At 41.6% G+C, this 22,219-nt stretch overlaps 1 protein-coding gene across 6 annotated transcripts in view; it reads right to left on the bottom strand.

Annotated features, from left to right (window-relative positions):
- Positions 1–5,697: 5,697 nt before the first annotated feature.
- STAMBPL1 (STAM binding protein like 1) overlaps positions 5,698–22,219 on the bottom strand; it is a 39,372-nt gene continuing 22,850 nt past the window's right edge. For 5 of the 6 annotated variants that reach the window (XM_081158617.1, XM_081158618.1, XM_081158621.1 and 2 more), the window contains 9 exons: positions 21,221–21,438; positions 18,966–19,041; positions 17,125–17,220; positions 14,882–15,233; positions 13,652–13,776; positions 11,672–11,809; positions 7,779–7,891; positions 6,753–6,852; positions 5,698–6,062 (listed from right to left, as the gene is read on the bottom strand). In XM_081158617.1, the coding sequence (XP_081014743.1) occupies positions 6,006–6,062; positions 6,753–6,852; positions 7,779–7,891; positions 11,672–11,809; positions 13,652–13,776; positions 14,882–15,233; positions 17,125–17,220; positions 18,966–19,041; positions 21,221–21,438 (1,275 nt within the window). In that variant the 3' untranslated portion in view covers positions 5,698–6,005. Of the gene's footprint in view, positions 6,063–6,752; positions 6,853–7,778; positions 7,892–10,374; positions 10,509–11,671; positions 11,810–13,651; positions 13,777–14,881; positions 15,234–17,124; positions 17,221–18,965; positions 19,042–21,220; positions 21,439–22,219 lie in introns of all 6 variants that reach the window. The other variant, XR_014000289.1, reaches the window with a different exon arrangement.

Below are 22,219 nucleotides of genomic sequence, written 5' to 3'. Positions count from 1 at the left end.
CCTGCAGCCTTGTCCTCTGATCAGCACCCAGTTGTCTCGTTGTCACCGGTTTCACAGTGGCTCCCTCTAGTGGTGCAGCTGAGTACGTGACATGTCTAGGATGTGTGTGTTTCCCAGGAAAGGGTAGAATCACATTAACATGGGAAGTTCCAACTAAATGCTATCGGTGGAAAGAATTTGAAAATACACAGGAAATAAATATAAACATAAAGTGTATCAATAGGATAATCCACACTGACTTCACAACTTGCTGAGTCATTATATTACTTTGCTCTCTTAAAACCTCAGCTAGCCTAATGGGCGTGTGTGTGCAGGGTGTGTGTGTGTATACATACATTCATACATGTATTATACATACACATAAATGACTTTTAATATGTGTTATATTAAACAATAACTATATATTAAGAGAGTATATAAATTTTAAGTTCATTAGAGGAACCATCTGAAAAACCTTTAACACTGTTCTAAAATCTCACTACACATCTGAATGATCTTTTTTCCTTCTGATCAATCTCTTACTCTGAAAAGGATACTAAAGATATATTTTCACCAGAAGGAATGGGACAGGTGACCATACTTTCCAAGGACCACTGGAAATCATCATACTAAGGGTTTTACATATAACCTCACTCGTTTGTTCTTCAGAACTATGTGATGAAAATATCATCATGTTCATTTCATAGATGAAGGAACAGAGCTGCCAACTTCAACTTCTCTTTTCCTCATCTGAGCTGGGAGGTATAAAGACGTATAAAAATACCCTCCATGCCCTTAAGGATCTTCATCTCAAAGCACTTTCCTACCCAGGCCATTTAGCATCCTGGGCAGCTCCCCAGCAGGGAGATGCTAGTCCTTCTGTGTGAAAACGACAGAGTGGGATCAGCAGCCACTGATTATTTTTGGGCTTGAGGGAGGGTCTCTGTCCGTGGCAGCATCTCACTGTAGAGATTTCAGGGCCTAAGATTTAATGCTTATTTGGTCTAGACAATCCAAGCTTCCCCTGGCCCTGTAGTTTGAGCAAATTAGGGTTAATGCTGCAAATAATAAGAGCTGGCATGTGCTGGCTACCTATCATGACCAGGTCCTGTACCTTTAAGCCCTTTATATTAGGATCTCATTTTATCCCAGAGCAGCCCCATGGAGTGGGTATCCTTACTGCCTTTCTACAGATGGATCAGCTGAGACTATGAGTGGTTAAGGAACATACATAATGTCATACTTGAGCTTGCTGCCCAGCCCATACTCAGCCATTAGGCCAGCATTTCTCAAAGAACAGGCCACGAAGGTCAACCTCATCAGGGGCTCATTTTAAGTGGGCAGATTCCTGGGCCATATCCAAAGCCTGCTGAACGAGAACCTCCAGAGCTGAGGCTAAGAAGCTGAGTTTTAGTCAGATTTCTCTGGTGATTCTTTAGCACATCAAAATTTGTGAACCACTGTAACATGCTATGATTGAGGGATATTTTCCAGTTGCAAATGTATGCTTATCGGGCAAGGAAACTTCATACCCATTAGAGTTAAACTGAATGATTAGTGTATAGATACCTGCAACAGGTATCTATTACTTAGATACTTTCGTAATCTAAGCAAAAAGCACCAACCATTCCAGTCATCAATCACCGCAGGGTTTACTGACTGCAGTAATAGGAGTCTGTGTACCGTTGTACTTCACGGTGCCCACTAGAGGGCACGAGCTCCCTGGTAAAGGAGTGGGTGCCTGGCCGTCTCAGAGTCAGAAACAGGCATGGCCGGGGCAAAAATCAGGAAAACCAGAACCGCCCAGGGAGTGCGCCTTAGCGAAATGTTCTTTCCTGTGAGCACCCGGCTGCAGTGCCCACACACCTTCTCCCATCATGAATCTACAACTCCTCTCGTTGGTGACACAAGATGCCAGTGACTTGAAGGGCTGAGCAAGCGGCAGTCTCATTGACTAGCCTCACAGGAATCTCAGGAGATGAAACCAGAGATGTGGCTGCCTCCTGACTCCTCTCCTCTCCCCTAACAGCAGCACACCAGGCCCTAACAGCCTTCGTCCCACAGTAGGCGCATGCAACCCGAGGGTGAAGTGGGTTCACAGTGAAATTGCCCACCTCACGCAGCCTTTGCTGTGAGCAGATGCATGGGAGGAAGTGTTACTTATTTTTTTCAAGTGAATAATTCAGTTGTCAAATGCAGCAGCATCTGTGCAGCTGGGCCGAGCGCGAGTCTCTTCAGTAGGATTTACGACACAGGGCAGCCTGAAGAATTTTCCACGGTAGTGAGCGAGGTGGCTCTCAGGGCCAACACAGCTCCCAGCCAACCACAAGCCATTGCTGTAACTAAGCTCACTCAGAAAGAAAAAAAAGGCAATAGAAATGAGATGTTGTTCTTCCACGTCTGAATATAAAAAGCAGATGTTTAAATGTTTATTCCTGGGAGAGCCAAGTGAATTCAAGTGTGTTTGAAGAGCTAGGAGAGGGACGGTGTGAATGGCATGAAGAGAAGAAGGCAAGGTCTTGCCTGGGTGGAACTAGGCTAGAGAGGCAGGTGGACATTAAGCCGCAGCTCAGGTGTATTGCGACGGTAACAAAAGTGGAAACATACGGGCTACTGGCTCTTACATAGCCAGGGGATCAGGGGAAGGCTTCCTGAGTTGGTGCATAAGTAGAGGCTTCAAGAGTCAGATCTAAGCCTGGCCGGGCGTGGCGCAGCAGTTGAGCATCGACCTATGATCCAGGAGATCGGGGTTCGATTCCCAGTCAGGGCACTTGCCTGGGTTGCGGGCTCCATCCCCAGTCGGGGGTGTTGTGCAGGGGGCAGCCGATCAATGACTCTCATCATTAAGGTTTCTCTCTCTCTCTCTCCTTCCCTCTCTCTGAAATCAATAAATATATATATATTTTTTAAAAATTTAAATATTTCGTGCCAATTACGACCCAGCAATTCCACTTCTGGGTCTGAAGAAACCTAAAACACTAATTTGAAAGATTATATGCAACCCTATGTTCATTGCAGCATTACTTATAATAGCAAGCATATGGAAACAGTCCATGTGTCCATCAGTAGATGAGCAGATTAAAAAGATGTGGTGCATTTACACAATGGAATATTACTCGGCCATCAAAAAGAATGCATCTGGGAAATGAACATTCAGATACTACCACCTCTCACTCGGTTTTTAATGGCTACAGCTATTCCAGAATGTTCTTCGTGTAGCAACTTCATGCCCTTTAAAGACTGAAGGGAATATAAATGATTGCAATTTGCCTGACTGAATTTGTAAACATATGCTATTTTCAAGGACAACCGATGACAAAACAGGCTCCAACACAGTGTAGTTAATGACAGTTTTCCAGAGACGTGAAGCTCAGGTGTCCCTAAGCAGATTTCCTGTTCTTGGAGAAAATGCGTGGTGCTGCAGACACACCAAGTCAAAAGCTGTTCTTTTCACATTCGCCTTAGATGCTGCTTTCTATTTCTTCCCCTCCGTATTTAGTTTGAACCTTACTCCTCTGTCCTTTCGTTGGATCAATTATTTTCTCCCCTCCTTAGATCTCTCCACATATGCTACAACTTGAAACTCCTTAAGAAATGGCCTAAAATAATTTAACTTCAGTCTTTCTTTACCAAATGGCATCATCTATTGAGGCAAAAATATGTTAAGCAGGTGAAGCCTATCCTACAAATTTAGAACTTCAAGCCCTTGGTCTTGAAAAAAGAAGTTTGTGATTTCAGATGTATGTTCCAAAGTATGTTGCAAACGCATAAAGCATGGGGCCCAGTGGCAGGCAGCAGTCTTTCAGAGCGTGGTGATTCTTGTTGGCTGCTCTCTTGTATTTCTAATCCTACCCAGTCAAAAGAGTGGACCGACCGTTCTTGATAAAATAAAACTCTGCTTCTACTTGTAGTTCCAATGAACTTGATAAAGGCCTAGGACTGGAGACCCACGAGTGATGACAGTGGGTTCTAGAAGCCTCCGGCATCTTCATCAACTCTGATTTTACTGTCAAAATTTGACTTTAAAAGCATTAACTTCATAATGTATGGCTCTCTCTAAAGCACAATGAGATACCACTTCACACCTACTAGGATGGCTATAATTAAAAAAAAATAGAGTTGTCGGGGACATGGAGAAATTGGAACCCTTACATGTTGCTACGTAAAATGGTTTAGCTGCTGTGGGAAACACTTCGGCAGCCCCTCAAAAGGTTAACCTACATATGACCCTGCAATTCTATTCCTAAATATATACCCAAAGGAGTTGAAAACAGATACTCAAACAAGTACAGTACACACATGTTCGTAGCAGCGCTATTCAAACTGGCCGAAGGGTGAAATCAGCCCACGCGTCCATCACTGGGCATATGGTATGGATAACGCACAGGACGGAGTACTAGTGAGCCGCAGAAGGAACAAAGCACTGATGTCAGCTCCAGGGTACAACGTGGATGAACCTCCAAAAAATGTTATGTTGAGTGAAAGAAGCCAGACACAAAAATTCACATACTGTATGATTGCAACTATAGGAAATATCCAGAGTAGGTGACTCGGTAGAGACAGAACGCAGATCGGTTACCAGTGGCTGGGAGACGTGGTGGTAACACAACATTGTGAATGACTAAATGTCACTGAAATTTTCACTTCAAAAGAGTTAATTTTATCTTATGTGAATTTCATCTTGGTAAGTCATTTTTTCTAATAAAAGTGATTAAAAAATAATGTATTTCCTTGGAAAAAACTTGGATAGGTAAAAAAATTTTATTGCTGACAGGAACCTGCTGAATCAGCGATTCACATGCCTCATTTCCGTAGGTAAGGAAACCTGGCCTAAAGTCAGGAATTGAGCAAATGTCATCTAGCTGCTTGTTTTCTTTTTCTGGCTCATCAGCGATTATATTCGGAGGAAACATAATGGAGCTTCCTTATTTCTTGAACAATCTGTAAACGCTTTTCCTTCTGCAAAAGCTGTGGAGAGGAATTTTAAGCATCATCTCAGACCCAAGAACATCGATGCACCACTCATTCCACTGTTCCATCCAGGACCCACCCGGACAATGACTAACTTGAGTAAATAATTTTAATTTTCCACAGTCGGTGGCTTGTATGCCAACCACAGCTTTCCCAGTCTTTGCTTTCCTCCCGGCTTTATACCTGAGTTGCCTCAATGACCTTGTTTGCATGTACCGGCACCCACTAAGAAGTTCAATGACTTCTGTTTTGTAAAGAGGGGTATTCCCTGTACTCCGTTTGTGGAAAAGACAACATTCCTCCCCCACTGGTCTACTCCCCAATCCTGGTACTGTGCCACCCAGATTCTGCTCCAGTTCTCATGAATGAAGTGCCTGCTATGGGTAGCTCAGTGGCTTGTTTCTGCCTTATGACAACTTGTAGGCAGACTATAGAAGCAGAGCTTGGTTTGCCCTGTACACGGGGCTTTGAGTCTACAGACACCACCAGCTGAGGGCAAATTAACTCTGCAAGTCCAGCTCCACAGCCAACCCAGTCTCCCTGAGCAAAGCTGTCCTCAACTGCTTAGCATCTGCACACCGTATGCACCCATGTTTCTTCTCACATGTGGAAACGGTTCATTTTCTACCACAGGGAAAGGCTGCAGAAGCAGGTGGCCTGTCCTGAGGACCACCTGCTACTCAGGATTTCTGGTTTGGAATTGTATTTTATAGGAATGAGAAAAAAATACAGCAAAACATCTAAAGCTCTGAAAATGTGTGCAGAGACCTCTTTAAACACTGGTCATATTATTGTTTGCAGCACAATTTATTATCTGGTCATAGTATTTGGTTACATTAATGGGTATTGATTTTATATTATTGTGACCACTCTTAAGACAGAGCAACCCAGAAAGAAACCTTCAAAACGCGCAAGAGCAATAAATATCAAACTTTCTGATCTAAAATGTATAAATATAAAATATCAGACATTTCTGGAAACATCTTAAGAAAATTCAGCAAACACATGTCCATGGGCAGGTGTCTGGTGTTGATGGTGCTAATCTTCAGAACCTATCACCTCAGATCCAGCACGGTTATCTTTATGTCTTTTACCAACACGTGTTTACATACCTAGGAAAGAAAAAAATTCTTTAGATCACAATGTTTAACAGAATCCTCTTTAGGGAGGGAATATGAATTTCCTAATTTAAAAATGTTCCTAATTTTAAAAATGTTTCCAATCAGGACAAATGCACTCATATTTATCCATTTTCAACAAATAGTATTTACAGAGATTGCCAAGTAATTTTCATTTTAAATAAATACTAACTTCAAAATAATCTTTCTCAGATGTTACAGCAAGAGAACCACCAAAGGATCAGTTAGAAAGAAAAGTTGTAGTCAAATAACGTTTCTTCAGGGCTATACAAAGCTAACAAAGTACGATCACAGTTTTCTTTGAACTACTATGAAAAAAATTAATGTGGCCACATTAAGTGGAAACCATTCATGAGACATTTAATATCATTTTATTTAATAATTGTTTGCTTACTTGGCGTTTGAAGAAAACTGTACTTCAGTATCACACAGATCCATGAATGGAAAGGTAACTTAGCTTAACTCTCTTAGAGAAATACTGACATTAACTCATAAATAAACTATTAGTCAGAAGAAATTACAAAGAATGACTAATTTTCTGGGTAAGAAAACTTCAAACTAAGCAGTGTAATATGTTATCTCATATTATACCGCTAAAAAAACAACAACAGAGGAGGTAAAAAAATAAATATCTGCAAAAAATAACCAACTGTGTCTACTCACACTGAACAGCCTTGGCTCCTTGGTGTGTGGATGGAAACCCTTCTTCTTACAGGTGGAGACCTCAAGCATGCCGGCATTGGTGAGCCTGAAGACGCCAGTGCTGTTTCAGGGTGAAGGAAAGGGGCAGAAATGAAGGCTCATTGGGCTTTCCAGAGGCTTTATTCAAATGGCACAAGCATACATATCCCTCAAATGGGATGGAGCAAGGCACCACAAACTAGGAATTCCGTGGTGATTTTCTGAACCAATCTTATGATGACTGGCTTAGCTAGAGGAGAGAAACAGTGGAGGGGCTGGTGCTAAATCCAAGCACTTGCAGGACTGTCATGGGCAAGATGCAGCTGAACTGCTAGGTGAAACCACAGAGATAAAGCTAAGGCCCCACGGAGAAAACTGCAGATGGCAGATATTTCTGATTATTCTAAAAACATAACAGTGGTGGCAGCAACAGCAAATATTTATGGAGCGCTGGCTGTGGTGCCAGGCACTGTGCTAGACTCTCATCTCTAGTCTCAGCCTCACGTCCATCACGGATGGGCAGGTATCAGGGATGAAGAGACCGAGCCTCCCGGTGGTCGGGTGTCCACCAGGCACACCACTTGAGGGTGGAGATGGGATTCCTACACAACTTCATGTGTCCTCTGCTTCTACTCACTCAACAACAAAAATGGTCTCCCAAACCTGGGAAGGTTTTGGAGACAATGAAACTCAGGCTGGGAATTTTCCTACAACAGGAAATAGCACAGTAGAACTAAAATCTCAAATGGGCAAACTGGAATAGTAACATCCAGTTTCTCCACTTCAAGGTCATGGGAACTGAAGAAAGAGAACCAGTAATTCTACCACTGAAAAGGACCTTGAAAGGCAAGACGATAGAGCTGCAGGTACATGGGAACTGGCTGTCACCAACCTTTTTTTCCCAAGGGCCTGGTGTGCCTGCCTATTCGAGGACCACAACCTGGTCTGTGGACACACCTGGACCCAGCAGCTCCAGACAAAGCCGAGTCCCTCCACAGTGACACTTACTCTCTATGCTTCGGTGAACACACAATGGCAATCGCCTCTGGCAACATGAGCTGATAAGAGCAGTGAGTGTGAAGGTCAACACTGGATAAGAATGCAGTTTGGGTTGGATGTGTCTATAGAAAGAAAAGAAGACGATCTTATTGGGGTAGCTGAGTCTCAGCTAAGGCCACAGCCCATTCTATGTGCCTTCCCTTTTTTATCATTATTAATCAAATATGAATTTTTAAAAACGTCTTGCTGACATATGCCTTCCCTTTTTGCATCGTTGGAATAACTCTGACTTTGAGAAGAGGTTCTTGGGCATGTTCATGTCCTCTCTGCTTATTAGAAAAGAGGGAACTGGAAATTAATTTGCCAGAGGCTTTGAGGAGATTTTCATTTCATCGCAGCTCATCCAGGAGATACCTCTATTATTACCTCAATTTCACATACAAGGATCCTGGGGCTCCTTTAAGCTTGCCCGTGGTCACACAGCTGGTCAGGGGCAGAGCTGTGACTGGATGTTTTATACAAAACCATGGACACAAAAGGAAAGTTTCCACTAAGTTTACCACACGGTGCTGCCATCCATTTGTGGCTCGTCTTTCCCTACAAACGGGAGACTGGAACTCTCCAGGTTGTTGAAGGTATTTGGGACTCAGAGTGCACAGCCCGTAAATACGTACGTGGTGAGAAGGAAGAGATTCTAAATTAAAAGAATCATCTTCCAGGTTTGAGACTACTTATATACTTTTGTTTATGAGAGACAAATCAGAGGTTCATACTTGGATATGAAAAACACATGCTCCCATAATGATTTTAAAATTCACAGTCAAGTCCAACTACCCTTGCAAAAGGAATGTGACCGTTTAAATCACGAAACCAAGGTCCTTGGCATGCACTGTCTGGGTCCCGCCTCCATCACCCGCTAGCTGTATGACACTGAGAAGATTCCTTAACCTCTTCATGCCCATCTCATCAACTGTAAAATAAGAATCATTTTCTTCATGGGATTATGAAAATTAAATGAGACAACCCATGTAAAATGCTTAGAAAAACGCCTAGCACACAGAAAGGAATCAAAACCATTCTCTGTTATTATTGCTGTTGTTCTTTAATGTTGTCATAACTAATGGGCACAGGCTCATAGAAATAGCTTCATGCCATTATGTATAACTATGGTTTGTTCAAGAAATGTAAAATATTAAAACTCCTTTCTACTTTATTTACTAGAATGAAGATAAAATCCATTGATATCTATTTACAGAAAGATCCATGTTCTGCAAGGAAAAAATAAGTCTTGGTCTGCAAAGACCTAGACCAACTGAGGAATGGAAATTGTCTAATTTTTAAAACCCAAATCTTTATTATCTGTTAGCTGCCTGTCATCTACTTCAGTGAAAACCTTCTCTTGGTACAGAGAGCCTTCTATGCCTCAGTGAGAAAGTAAGACATGTTCAAAGGCACTCTGGTGCTCTGGAGGCGGCGAGCAGACTGTCCAGTAGGACAGGCCACTCCACCTGTCACATTCTTTCCAGACTGAATGCACCTAAGACATTCGGAGCCCTTTGCTGCTGCCAGGAGGAATCACGTCTACTCCGTGAGGACAACTGCTCCATGAGAGAATGGTGCTCCCCACTTCCCCACTTCCTCTACGGAAATAAAAATGATGATGAAGACCGGCCAGGTGTGGCTCAGCGGTTGAGCATCGACCTAGGATCCAGGAGATCACGGTTCGAGTCCCGATCAGGGCACAGGCCCGGGTTACGGGCTCGATCCCCAGTCGGGGGTGTGCAGGAGGCAGCTGATCAATGATGACTCTCTCATCATTGATGTTTCTATCTCTCTCTCTCCCTTTCCTCTCTCTAAAATCAATAAAGATATATATATATATTTTAAAAATGATGATGATGATAGCAGCTGATACCATTTACTGCAATTGAACTAATCACTTTCCCTGAATTATCTCGTTCAATTCTTACAACAAGATGAGAGAAGTTATTATTACCCCCATTTTACAGATGAGGAAACTGAGCTAAGCAGAAGAGTTAATAACACACTGAAGGTCATAGAGCTAGTTCAGCTGCGAAGTCTAAACTCAGTTCCAGATCTGTCTGATTCTGACTCAGCCCTTCTTTCCTGCAACTAATTTATATCTGAAAAAAGTTAGCTGGGGCATTTGTTGCTATTACTATGCCAAGAAAAAAATCCTCACAAAAAGTCATTACAACCACTGAAGTTTAGACATATAACACTTTAGTGTTTTCGTTGAACTGCAACAATTTGGTATGGTGAAATAAACAAAAAGCAAAATCCTGGAATTCTAGAATTATGCCAAATCCATTATGTAAATGGTATAACTTCATTATTGCATACATTATATACACAGGACATAAGGGAAACACTTTTATTTCTAATTTGGGAAATGTTTTATAAGATAAACGAACACTGACTTCCTGATGTAAGTAAATTTAATAAACTATTCTGTCTAAGTCTATGCTACAATTTCTTTGCTACAATTTTTTTTTTTTTTTGCTTTAAAATACATTCTTGTTACAGAAAATAACACCTTTAAAATTCAGCAATTTCTAAGCAAACAGTAAGGCACATTACTTACTGTTAAGTAAAACAAATAGACATATGGAATGTTTTGCAAACTCTTCATTATAAATAATTTCTTGTATCTGAGAGGCAGTATATACTTTTCACAAGGCTTTCAAACCTGGTATCTTGCTTACAGTTCACACAAATCTGGTGAGGGAGAGAAGGTTTGCATTAGCCCCACCTGGTCAATGAGGGAACCTGGAAACAAGGAAGTTAGGAGTCCTGACCAAGGGCACATGGTAGTTTACAGGTGGAGCTGAGACTGAAGTCGCCTCTCCCCTCCTAAATTACAGAGCACCAAATGCCTGGTGAGTTTGTGGGTGCCATATGTGCGTAGGAGTGGGTGGGCCTCCTGCCCTTTAAAGCAAGTAAAAAAAATGGTCACATCATTCTTCAGGGGCTCTTAAAAGTCCCCATGATGTGCCCTAGAAATCTTGGCCAGCATCCCATCACAGTGGCATGGATGACTTGTCCCTACCCCAGGCCCAGATGTGTGAGACTGAATGGAAAACATCCACCAGACAGGTTAAACTGAGGATACAAAAATAGAGTATTATCACCAAAACGAACAACTGCAATTTTCTGAGTCCCTAGAAAAAATGCGCTAAGACATTCCCTGACATTATCTCATTTAACACTCACCATCACCTTAAGTTAATTATTATGATCCCTGTTTTATGGATGGAAAATCTGATGCTCAGATGGCTTAAAAACCTTGCCAAAGTTCCTATAATGATTCTTAGTGGAAATGAGATTTAAACTCAGGTCTTTTAATTCCTAAGCCCTTTCTTGTTCCTGTGATGTCCTGGTGGATGGTAAAATCCAATATTTTTGGCTCCATCCTTTGGCCCTTCTCCATGGCTTGTTTATACAGTTTATACGTCACTGATGTGTATGAGGTGCAGTGGAGTACATGGTCCCTATTTAATGCACAAAAACCTGTTCTAAAAAAAACATTTTCCAAAATTTCCTTAAAGGAAACGGGAACATTAAAAATTGTCTAGATAAATTTGTTAAAAATCTCACTAGGCCTCCATTACACTATGTAAAAAAATCACCAAAACGAGTCACTAATTTCCAAATGTCTCTCCCTCTTTTAACTTGCTAGAAAAAAACTGCACAATATAACCCTCACCAAATTCAGATTTAGACACAGCCTAAAAATGAAGAAAATGCTTTAATGTGATGACTTGAAAAAAAATTAAAAAATAAGGATTTAAATTAAGCTGACGTTCCTCAAGGGAGGAAAATAGCACACATACACCCCCCGCCACACACACACACAACTGAGACCCAAAGGTTGAACGTACATGGATCCACCCCAGGGTGAGGAGGTCGTGCTGGTCCTGAACACTGAATAATTCCTCTACATTCTCCACGTCGCAATAGTCTGGGCCTGCAGACTGCTTTGGCACAATTACGTGGGTAATAGTTAATTCGTTATGCGTCTAAAAAACAATTAGCAAGAAGAATCATTTACTGACAGAGGGAAAAAAGAAAGCATCTGGCAGACAAATATACGTATCATTCTGAATTTTCTGCCCCACGACATGTATCATCATTCCCCCCTCCCCATAACAATTCAAAAACAAAGTACAGGTACCAAACTAGAAAATGTATTATCTGCCAAAAATCGGAGTCAGCAGTTGGAGCCTGAAAACCATTTTCAGAATAGAAAATGTACCATGAATAGGAATTAGCATCCCTGGCTAGTCGATGGCAGTTTAGTTAATAAATAATGTTCTGATAGATTACATCTATAATGGAAAAATCAGAACGAAATAATAGTGGGTTTATTTAGAGGGGGAAAGACTAGTTCACTAATTTTGTGGCGTTAATGAAGGGCATTTGTAAGGGTTTGGGGGGTTGATGGTCTTGCTTTTGTTTTAATTATATTCTATTTCACTTCAAGACTTAGACTCACTGGGATTTTCCATAATTAAGGTAATCTTTTGGATTTGCAATTAGAACAAGAGAAAGCTAAAATAAATGACCTGCCTCGAGCTGAAAGGAAGCGGGTCTGTGAAGCGGTGGTAGGAAGCTCAGGTAAGATGCTTGTGCTGCGTGGGTCCATCCCTCCCCAGCGCGCCCTCTGTGGCCTTAGAAGTCACAGACTTCTCTCTGTTCTTAGGGGCTTTCCTGCAAACTGGCCACTCTTCCTCCACCCTAGCCCCTTGTTCACGGCTAACTTTATGTATTTTCCAGGCCTAGTGTAAATATCCCTTCTCGGGGAAGCCCTCCCAGGCTCTCCCAGACAAAGGTAGTTTTCCAGTTACATATTCCCGTGATCCTGCACTTCCATTGAGAGCACCCAGCCCCGTTTATCATTAAGTCATCTGTCTGGTGCTTTACAAGCACTGTGTAAGGGTCATGTGGCACGGACCGTGGCTGTGGTAGGCTGCTGAATGCCAGTACCTAGCACAGTATCTGGCACATACAGTACTTAGTATTTGTCCAATGAATGAAGGAATGAAACTAAGTACAACATATGGTTCTGGAGAGGAAGCATCCCAAGCACACTGCCCTCTGAAGGCAAATAAGGTGGCTGTGGGGAGGAGACGGCAGGTCATTGTCCTGTGCCTGTCACCTGTGCTTCCTTTTTCCTGGAGGAAAAGGCAGGATGCAACACTGGAATACAGTAGGAGAATGTGTGTGGAATAAAACATACTATGTATTCAATTAAGCAACAGTCCCCAAGCTAAATGTTTAGGACTGAAAATGTTCCTGGACCCAGAAATATAAACTTACACCCAAGGAGACTATGAAAGGGCACATCTTTCTTGCAAGGAGAAAATTAAATGCATCTTTTCTCTTTTATTTCCTTCTATTTTGACGTTGTCTTTCATCACATATTTCTGATAAGATCTTCCATACCTAAATGTGGCCTGTGCCATAAGATTTCAGTTTGTGGAAACAACTGTTTTAAAAGAAACAACAAAACCCTAGTTGTATTCCACACATATCTGAAAAAGGGATGGCAAAAGGATACCTCCCACAGATAAAAGCAGGTAGAGTTAACTATATACATGAATGTGAAACTAACAATTGCAACAAAGATTTGTCTTAGAAAACTAGATGGTTTTAAAATTGAAGACCTGTGATCCCTGAAATTTATCTTCCATTTTCTAGAAGGATAATTCATGAATAACGACAGTAGTTTTATCAATCTATGTAAAGTTAATTTCATAATATTTGCAATTCCTGGGATGCTTTTATTGTGCTCTGCTTATCACAAGAACGTCAGTACTTTGGAAAGTTTCCTGTGCAGAGACATGAAACAAAGACCATACCAGTTTTCCACAGAGTATTCCACACGTTTCTATTCCTCTCACTGTATTAGATTCTGCCAGCAGCAGAAATCTGTGGCAAAGATCTCTTGATAAAACTACACATCGCAGTCCTTCAACCACTAAATCTAAGAAACAGAAAAGGGAGAAGAAGCTGAAAGACAAATCTCACATCCCATCCTTCAAAACTGTTTTTGGCAAGCGACTGCAAATCAATATAAATATCAAACATGAGATGATCAAGTGCTCCACTTCCCACGTATTAGTTAAAACTCTTAAAAATAAACACTGACTAGAAGGCAGGTAAAGTTACCCTTTGCACATAAATTTTATAAACAAATGGCAAAGTGCAAGTGCCTTTGCATTTTCGTGCCCCAGATCAACTATTTTGCATGTATGCACGAGTCTTGTTCTGGCACAAAGCCGATGTACTGCTAAGTCACAGGCAGCACAGATGAGCTCTCACATCCTGTAAGACGTAGGTTGAAGGCTCTTTACTGTGTTTCCCATGTGTTACGTATATCTTCATGAAAGTTGGTGATAATAAAGTAAAAAGATGACGTTTTCAGAAATAATGAGCAGTAGAGTAATTTATAAACTTGTTGCCTATCATGACTTTTAAAAAAATAAATGGAGACACAAACTCCATCCGACAGCGTCTGCCGGGAAGGACTCCCCGTTGGATCCCGAAAACCTGCCAGCGCAGGCGCAGCAGCAGCACCAGCAGCACTAATCGTCGGCAGAAACGCATAACGCATCCCGAGGTCAGCTCCCGGCTTGCGGGAGATCTTCCTGGCCCAGGGCAATGCTAACACTTTAAATTCAAATCGCCAGGCAAAGCTCTGGACGAACAAGCTTCTCAACATTTTTCATCCCCAGTGTAAGTGTTTCAGATTCATGTGTTTCTTTGATTAAATACATGAAAGCAAAAAAAAAATTATGCTTGGAATTCTTCTCTTGTAGAATCTCTGTACCATGACCGAATGCAGTCCCATTTTTTAGGAACTGAATTTCCTAATCTATCTGCTCTCTCAGGGGGCAAAGCATGCTTCCTGAATTTTCAGGTTACAGAGAGTACAAGCCATATGGCAGGGAAAGATGAGCTGTCTGCATGGCCAGATGATGGGGGGGTCCTAGCACAGCTGACAATGAAACGAGGACCCTCCCAGATGTCCCAGCATCGCAGCTCCAGCAGCAGAGGCCCAGGGCCCGCCGGCCCGTGTGCCCACTCACCCTGAACAGCACTCAGCGCAGCAGCCGGCTTTAGGGCCCTGTTGACCGGAGGAGAGTGGCTGGCGTAACTGGGGGCGCTCCTGTCAGGCTGCTGGGCAAACACGTTCAGCAAGGAACTGTCCTGGTGCGCGGAGAAGCAGGACAGAGCGCTCCCATCGACCTCGGGCAGCGCCGGCGCCTCCAGGCTTCGCGTCTGCACGCGGGCTAGTTCTTGCTTCTTGAGCTGGTCTTCAAAAAACAGAAACTGCTCCGTTTCCAGCTGCTGCTGGCGCATCTGCGCGATCCGCTTCCTTTCCGCCTCGATCAATCGCTGATGCTCCAGTTTTTTGAGAATTTCGGCTGTATATTTGTTCTAAAAAAAAAAAAATGTGGTTGCCAGAGCAAAAGGTTAGTTTCCAAGGCAAGAACATTACACTGGGATTAGACGTTCCATCTTCCAGGAGACAGAGGCGCGGCCAGATACTGCGATCTGCCCTCAGGGCCATGCGTGCGACAGTAAGGAAAATATATAAGGTCACGGCCAAAGCCCCTTAACCTGATTCCGGCAGCAGCTTTAAATCCACTCATATTTTACCAGAGACAGGCCATGGCAATCAAGTCCCCTCCACTCCCTTGTGCTTTTAAATAGAAAACCAAGGTCAAGAGGGTGTGCTCAGCCTGACCATCCAAACCATGTGGAACAAATGGTTGTGTCACCTTAGACAGCACTGGTCAATATAGTAGCCATAGCCATAGGCAGCTATCTAAATTTAAATATATTAAAATTAAATGAAATTTGAAATTCAATTCCTCAATCCAGCTAGCCACATTTTGAGTACCATGTGGCTAGTGGCTCCCATATCAGACAGTGTCACACAGAACATTCCCATCACCGCAGGAATTGGGACAGGGCTGCCCAAGAACCCTTTGCATCGGACTCCACAACTCATACTGCTGGGACTTTATGGAGAAGGGGGATCAATAAGAAAAGGTTCTCAAAATGTGGTCCAATCATCTCTAGTACAACAAACCAGGACTTTTGTTAAAAATTAAGATTCCCGAGCTCCCCAGTCTTATCCAAATATCCAGGCATTATTAGGTAAGAAAATATACATTTTTAATAAGCTCCCCAAATGACTTTATGAAAACTAGACTTTGGGAGCTACTGTAAGGTAGTAGTGTGTCTGTTCATCTCTCCTAGGCATAAAGGCAGCCACGCTACCCCCCCAAAATTTCTTCATGTCATTCATGTGAGATACTACTGCTGTGGACTGTGAAGTCATTGGTGTCACCAAAGGCAGACTGTGCAACAGCTGCTGAGGCTGTTTCTTCCAAGGAAATCCTGAGGGGATGATCAGACGCAGTGCCAAGTATGGAAGGGAGACGACTCAACTGGGCTTTTCTCTCCCTTGCTGTTGCTTTATCTGAGCCTCCAGGATCATTTTTGTCTTTCACAGTTCACATCAAATCATCAATATCCACACTTGCAGGAATCTTCTGATTTCGACATTTCCTCTGTCAATTTGTCAAAACACCTCACTCAACCCTGACCTCTGGCTAAGCTCAAAGAACACAGAGAAGTTCTGTGTTCAGACTTAACTGAAGGGAGAGTCAGTAAAGGTGACAGCTTCCAGAGCACATATACATGGACAAAAAAAGCGAAACAGCCTTCATAATAAAGCTGAAAACATTAAGAATTCATGTTTTCAACTTGAGTATCCTAGAAACTGACCAATTTCTTCTTTTGATGCTTTTCAGCCTCTTAGACATCATTGTCATTTTCACTATTTAATAAGAATCCAGAAGCCATCACCCCTTGGTGATATGGTTATATTTCACTCATACGATTATAATTCCACTTCAATGAAATATTGACTGCAACATGTAAGAAACGAACTCACATTTCCAAGGCCTACAAATTAGATACATTGGAAAGCTCCTACTACCTCCATTCATCAGTGAAGAGCAGTCACCTGGCTCAAGGTTACATTGGCAAGAGTTGGTCAAAAAGCTCTATTAAAATCACTGTAGGAAATTTATTTTCTAATGCATCGCTTTATTAGATGTCGGAGGGAAATAAAATACCACATCTTTGGTGCAAGTGCTTAACCTGGATATCAACATGAATTTTTTATTGGTGCTACATCATTGCATCTTTAATTTTTAATTTAAATGCATATGACATTCAAAAAACTCATATGGAAATGAAATTCAAGTATATCTGCACAGAAAAGTCATGAAATAAATATACCAATTGAACTTACTTTGCTTTGCATATAGTCTTGGTATTCTACGTTATATTTCTTTAAAAGGTCCTTTTTCAATTCATCTGTCCTTGGAAATGCAATCTCCTTCAGTTTCTTTTAAAAATATATATACATATTGATTAGTGGGATTTTCAGTATAGTCTTTCAGATCATCAGCTGAGAAAGAAAAACAGCTGGCATGTGGATTAGAAATCAAGACACAAGTAACCAAAGATGATGGTGAAAAAGTAAATCTCTCTTTTCTAGGGCTCCAAAATATAACTTCTCAGGAGGGAAGAGAAGAAATTATCCCCTTTGCAATGTCTATCTGCATTTTGTTTAGCTAGGTACCCGTTCTGAGGTAGTGGGTTTGTAACTGCACATCCCACAGTATGTAAATGATATGTCATCATATTAGAGGGAACACCGAGGAACATGGTAGGTAAGGACTCCTAAGTTTGACAGACTATAAAATGAACTGTGGAACTTTTCATAAAAATATAAATTCCCAGGCCTAATCTCAAATTTACTGAATCCACATCTTTACTGGAAGGGAGGGGTTAGGGAATCTGGATCTCAAACAACTTCCCAGTGATTCTTAATGGATGAGAAATCTGATATAGTCCAAGCACAATCCCCCTCCCCCCTCTTTTTAGAGTTGAGGAAACAAAGGCCTGGAGAAACTGAAAGGCTTGTCCAGTATCATACAACTAGCTATTGGCCCTATTATGACTAGAATACAAATCTCTGACTCTAGCCAGGCTCTTCCACTAAAACTTCTGTTCTCTTAATCTTCTGTCATCCATCCATCCATCCATCCATCCATCCATCCATCCATCCACCCACCCATTTATTCAACAAGCATAAACAAATAAAAAAGTACATGCTTTTGTAGAATTCTTCCTACAAGTAAAAACAAAGAGTAACCCTAAATTAGAGTAAATGAGTCACACTGGCAGCCTGGGACCTTTGGTTTCCATACAGAACTCTCTGAGGCTGAATGAACACGAGAATTGAGGGGAAATGCTACACAGAGGCATGGAAACGAATGACCCTTCAGATAAGTGTGTGTAGAAATTTTAAAAAGTGTAAATAACTATTTGACAAAATCTGAATTCTGCTTACAGGCATCCTCAGGCCCTACATAACTGGCAAGAGCGCCTTTATTCCATTATATGGTATAATGAGTTATTTCCAAGTTTATGCTGTGATTGTCTCTGCATATATTACCTTCCTTCATATAAGATCAACCCAAACTATTTAAGACCAACGCATAAAAAACATTTTTTAAGTGTTATTTAAAAAGAACATCCTCAGCTAAAGGTGTTTGAAACTATATATATTACAAATGTTGATGAAGAATAAATACATTTCAACAATCTTCCTTTTCCATGGGGTTATTTCAAGCCGCCCCCAAACACTTTATTATTAGGTTAGTACTTTAATAATCAACAGTGATTTTTCAAATAGTCGTGGGGTCTGGACTGCATGGGATAATTAAGACCAGCCAAAATGACTGTCTCGGGCAAGTATGGAGAAATAGATAGCCATTCCCTCAATCTCTGGGAGAAATGGTGAACTAATTCCTCCTTCATGCCATAAAGTGATTGAACACATTTTTTATCTCTTTCTTTCCTTCCCCTTCCCCCAGCCCCAGTTTCAATTAGACAACCCACACTGGCTCAGAGATGATGATTAAAGGTCTGAGAAGAAATCGAAACATCACGGCTAATGGGATGAATTTTTTGTGCTTACGCTCTCGAGAGGATGAGACGGAGGTGGAAAGGAAGGGGGTGTGAAGCAGTAATGGGTACTTGTGGGCCATTTGATCCCGCAGGGGAGAATCGACCCCACAATACCTTCATAATGTCCTGCTTCTCGGGGACTGCACACTGCTGGTAATCTCGATGGCTGGGAAGCTTTTCTACAAACAAGCTAGAGAAGAAGAAAGCCCGTTCTTAGCATTATATGATAGAAAAAACTCAAAGACGGTTTCTACTATGAGAATGGGCCTCCTTTTCAAAAGAGGCATGTTCAATACATTGTTGTTTAACCCCTATTCATTTCATCTGCCTTTCCATCAAATGTTGCCTTTGAGTATGATTTTGGCTTCACAGGGCAGTTAAGCTCACTAAACTAAGTACTGAGGTTAAGAGGGTCTGGAAGACCAAGTCACTTTGTTCTTCTCAGGTTCTGGGTACTTAATCCCACCACAGCACCATCTTACTTATGTGTGCAGCTGGCAACACAGAGCATCTCGTAAAAATGTGAGAGTTTGGAAAGATTGATGTAATCCCTTCTCATGACTGAAGAAGACCCAAGGGACCACTCATGAATCAGTAGCGCCATGGTGTTTATATCAAAAACTCTTAACTGAAACTTCATAACTAAGAGAAATGATAGCCAGAACCCCTAGTGGATTAGGTGCTAGAGGTTAATTATTTTTTCATCGCCTTTTTGAGAAACAAGGGACAACAGAAGTAAAGGGAAATCTTCAGAGCAAACCAGGTGCATCACTTCCAGGTAAAGTGAAGTGAAAGCAACGCTTCCCCAAGATAATGTTTCCGTTGGATTTTCTTACTGCTGTATCCCAGCCTGTAGAATAGTGTCCAGCTCATAATGAGTGCTCAATAAATATTTGTTAAATGAATGAAAAGCCCTTCACTGATAGATTGTGATGGGCTATAAATACTATTTTTGATCAACTAACAGGTGCTACAGTATAATTACTCTGTTGTTTATAAAGCATACAGGCATTCATCATTTCACCTATAAGGTAACCTGGAATGGTATCATAACTCTCTCAAATGAGAAAATTAAGGCTTAATTGTCAGCTTCTTAAGTCTTTTTAACTAGAATAAAGTCACAAACATTTCGAGTTGAAGAAACCTCAGAGATATTCATCCACAAGTCATTTGTAGATAAGGAACTGAGGCCCATGGAGGGTAAGTGAATTACAAATTACCACATGGTTAATGACAGAAGAGGATTCATATATTCTGATTAATCAGTAACTGAGAGTATAGTGACCTTTCCCCTTCACCACACTTACAATCCCATAGAAATATGCATAAAACTCTAGCAAAAAGTGAAAAAGAAAATATTGCAAAAAACAACTGGTAACTAGTTATAGTAGTTATACTAGTTAGGGAATTAAAATTTTTGGAAAACATGTGCTATAATGACAATTGGTAACCTCCAATTTCATACTTATTGTTTAACTTTCCAGAAACAATTGATTTTTCCCAAGTAAGCCAAATGTTGCCAACCATCGACTTCTCAAATGTTCTCAGGTTAACTCCCCAAATGAACTAGTGAAATTGATCAAAAAGTGACTTTCATTAAAACAAAAATAAGGGTTTCAGCTTAGATTAAATAATCATTGCTAACAGATCTTCCCAACAAGTGAGCTGGCAAATTGATAAGGAAAATCCAAATTCCATTTCGGTTAAGTCTTAAACTAGGATATATTACTAACAATATCTATTTAATGGGAAATATGATACCTTCACATGGCTGTTTTGAGGCAGCCACTTTCCCTCAACATTTTGTAAATTCCTCTATACATAGGTTATTATTATTGTTTCAAAAAAGACAAAACAAAAACTAACTAGAATGTAAAACTGACTGTTACAGTCTATCCCAGAATCAGATCCTTCCTACCACTGACAACTCATCCCCCAGACTCAACTCATCAGATCAGCTTTTTCAGATGTGAATGGCACATTCAGAGGCTGTAGATGGAGCTGCAATATGGCTCTTGCTCTCATAAAGCTTACATGTCTGTGGGGGCAGAATGGCACGAAAATAGGAAATTTTATTTGCGAAGATCATTAAAGACAGGGCATGGCATGCATGCAATGGTGTTGGCCTATTGAGAGGGTATCTCACACCCCCGTGCTCATCACGTCCCTGGCCTTCTCCCTATCCCGAAGCCTCAGCCATGATATGAGATGCCTCTGGCTACATTTACTTGGTAATCTTAAAATCTCCACATATAATGTTTTTGGAGATTGTAAAACTGATCTGAACATGAAAACATTCCTGGCATCCAAACCGTCTCACCAAAGCATCACGTCGATATTTTTCCAAGTGTCTCACTTCAAAGACTTACGTGATAAACTTATTATAAAGAACAAAGGCGTTTTCCAAGTTTCCTTCTTCCAAATACACAGAGGCCATCCTCTCCATTTCCACGCCGGATCGGAAGTAGCGGCGCGGCGTGATGTCCTCGGTGATGCTGATGTTGCAGCCCAGCTTGCTGAGCGCCCGCACGCGCTCCTCGGGGCTCAGCGAGACGTCCGTGTGGTCGGGCATCGCCGCCAGCTTCTTCTGCAGGGCCAGGTTGGGACCGTGACGATAAGAAATGTCACTGAAACTGTGGATGCATTTCCTGTACTGAATACCTGACAGCAATATCTAAGGAAAGCTTTTCTTAAAACTTAATAAGATGATAAAAGCAACGTCATTTTGCTTCAACACACAAAAAGATACACTTTTTTTTTGAGGGAAGACCCCTTTTAGGTTTTGGAGTTTATAATTATGGGGCAGTTCCTGGAATGCAAATAGTTTAGGTCATTTTAGGTAAAATATCATCCATTCCTTTTCCTAATGGATGTTCCCATCCAGGGCTACGCGAAGCTGACCAAGGGAAAGATTCCTGCCAGGGTAAAGCTCACGTCCTTCTGCTCCGAAGGGTCTCCAAGAGAGCTTTGAGGTTACTGTAAGGATTCAGCTCTACTCCAGAATACATCTAGTTTAATAAGGAGTTTTCAGGGCCTCCCTGCATCTTCTCCAAGCGAATAAAACTCCACAAGTAAGTCCTGGAGAAGCCTTTCCAAGCACACAGACACCTCCCCTCCACCTCCAGCTTTTTTAAAACATTAAAAAGACTCTTAGAGCCCTGGCCAGTGTGGCTCAGTTGGTTGGATCGTGGACCCCGGTCGTCGTCCCGTACACCAGAAGGTGGTGGATTTGATTCTGGGTTGGGACACATACCCAGGCTGCGGGTTTGATCCCTGGTCAAAGCGCGTGCAGGAGGCAACTAATCAATGTTTTTCTCTCGAACATCGATGTCTCTCTTTCTTTCTAAAAATCAGTAAAATCTTTAAAA

This window comes from Miniopterus schreibersii (genome assembly GCF_964146895.1).
Source record: "Miniopterus schreibersii genome assembly, chromosome: 14".
In the NCBI taxonomy this organism is placed as follows: Eukaryota; Metazoa; Chordata; class Mammalia; order Chiroptera; family Miniopteridae; genus Miniopterus; species Miniopterus schreibersii.
This window is presented reverse-complemented; position numbering and strand designations above follow the sequence as displayed.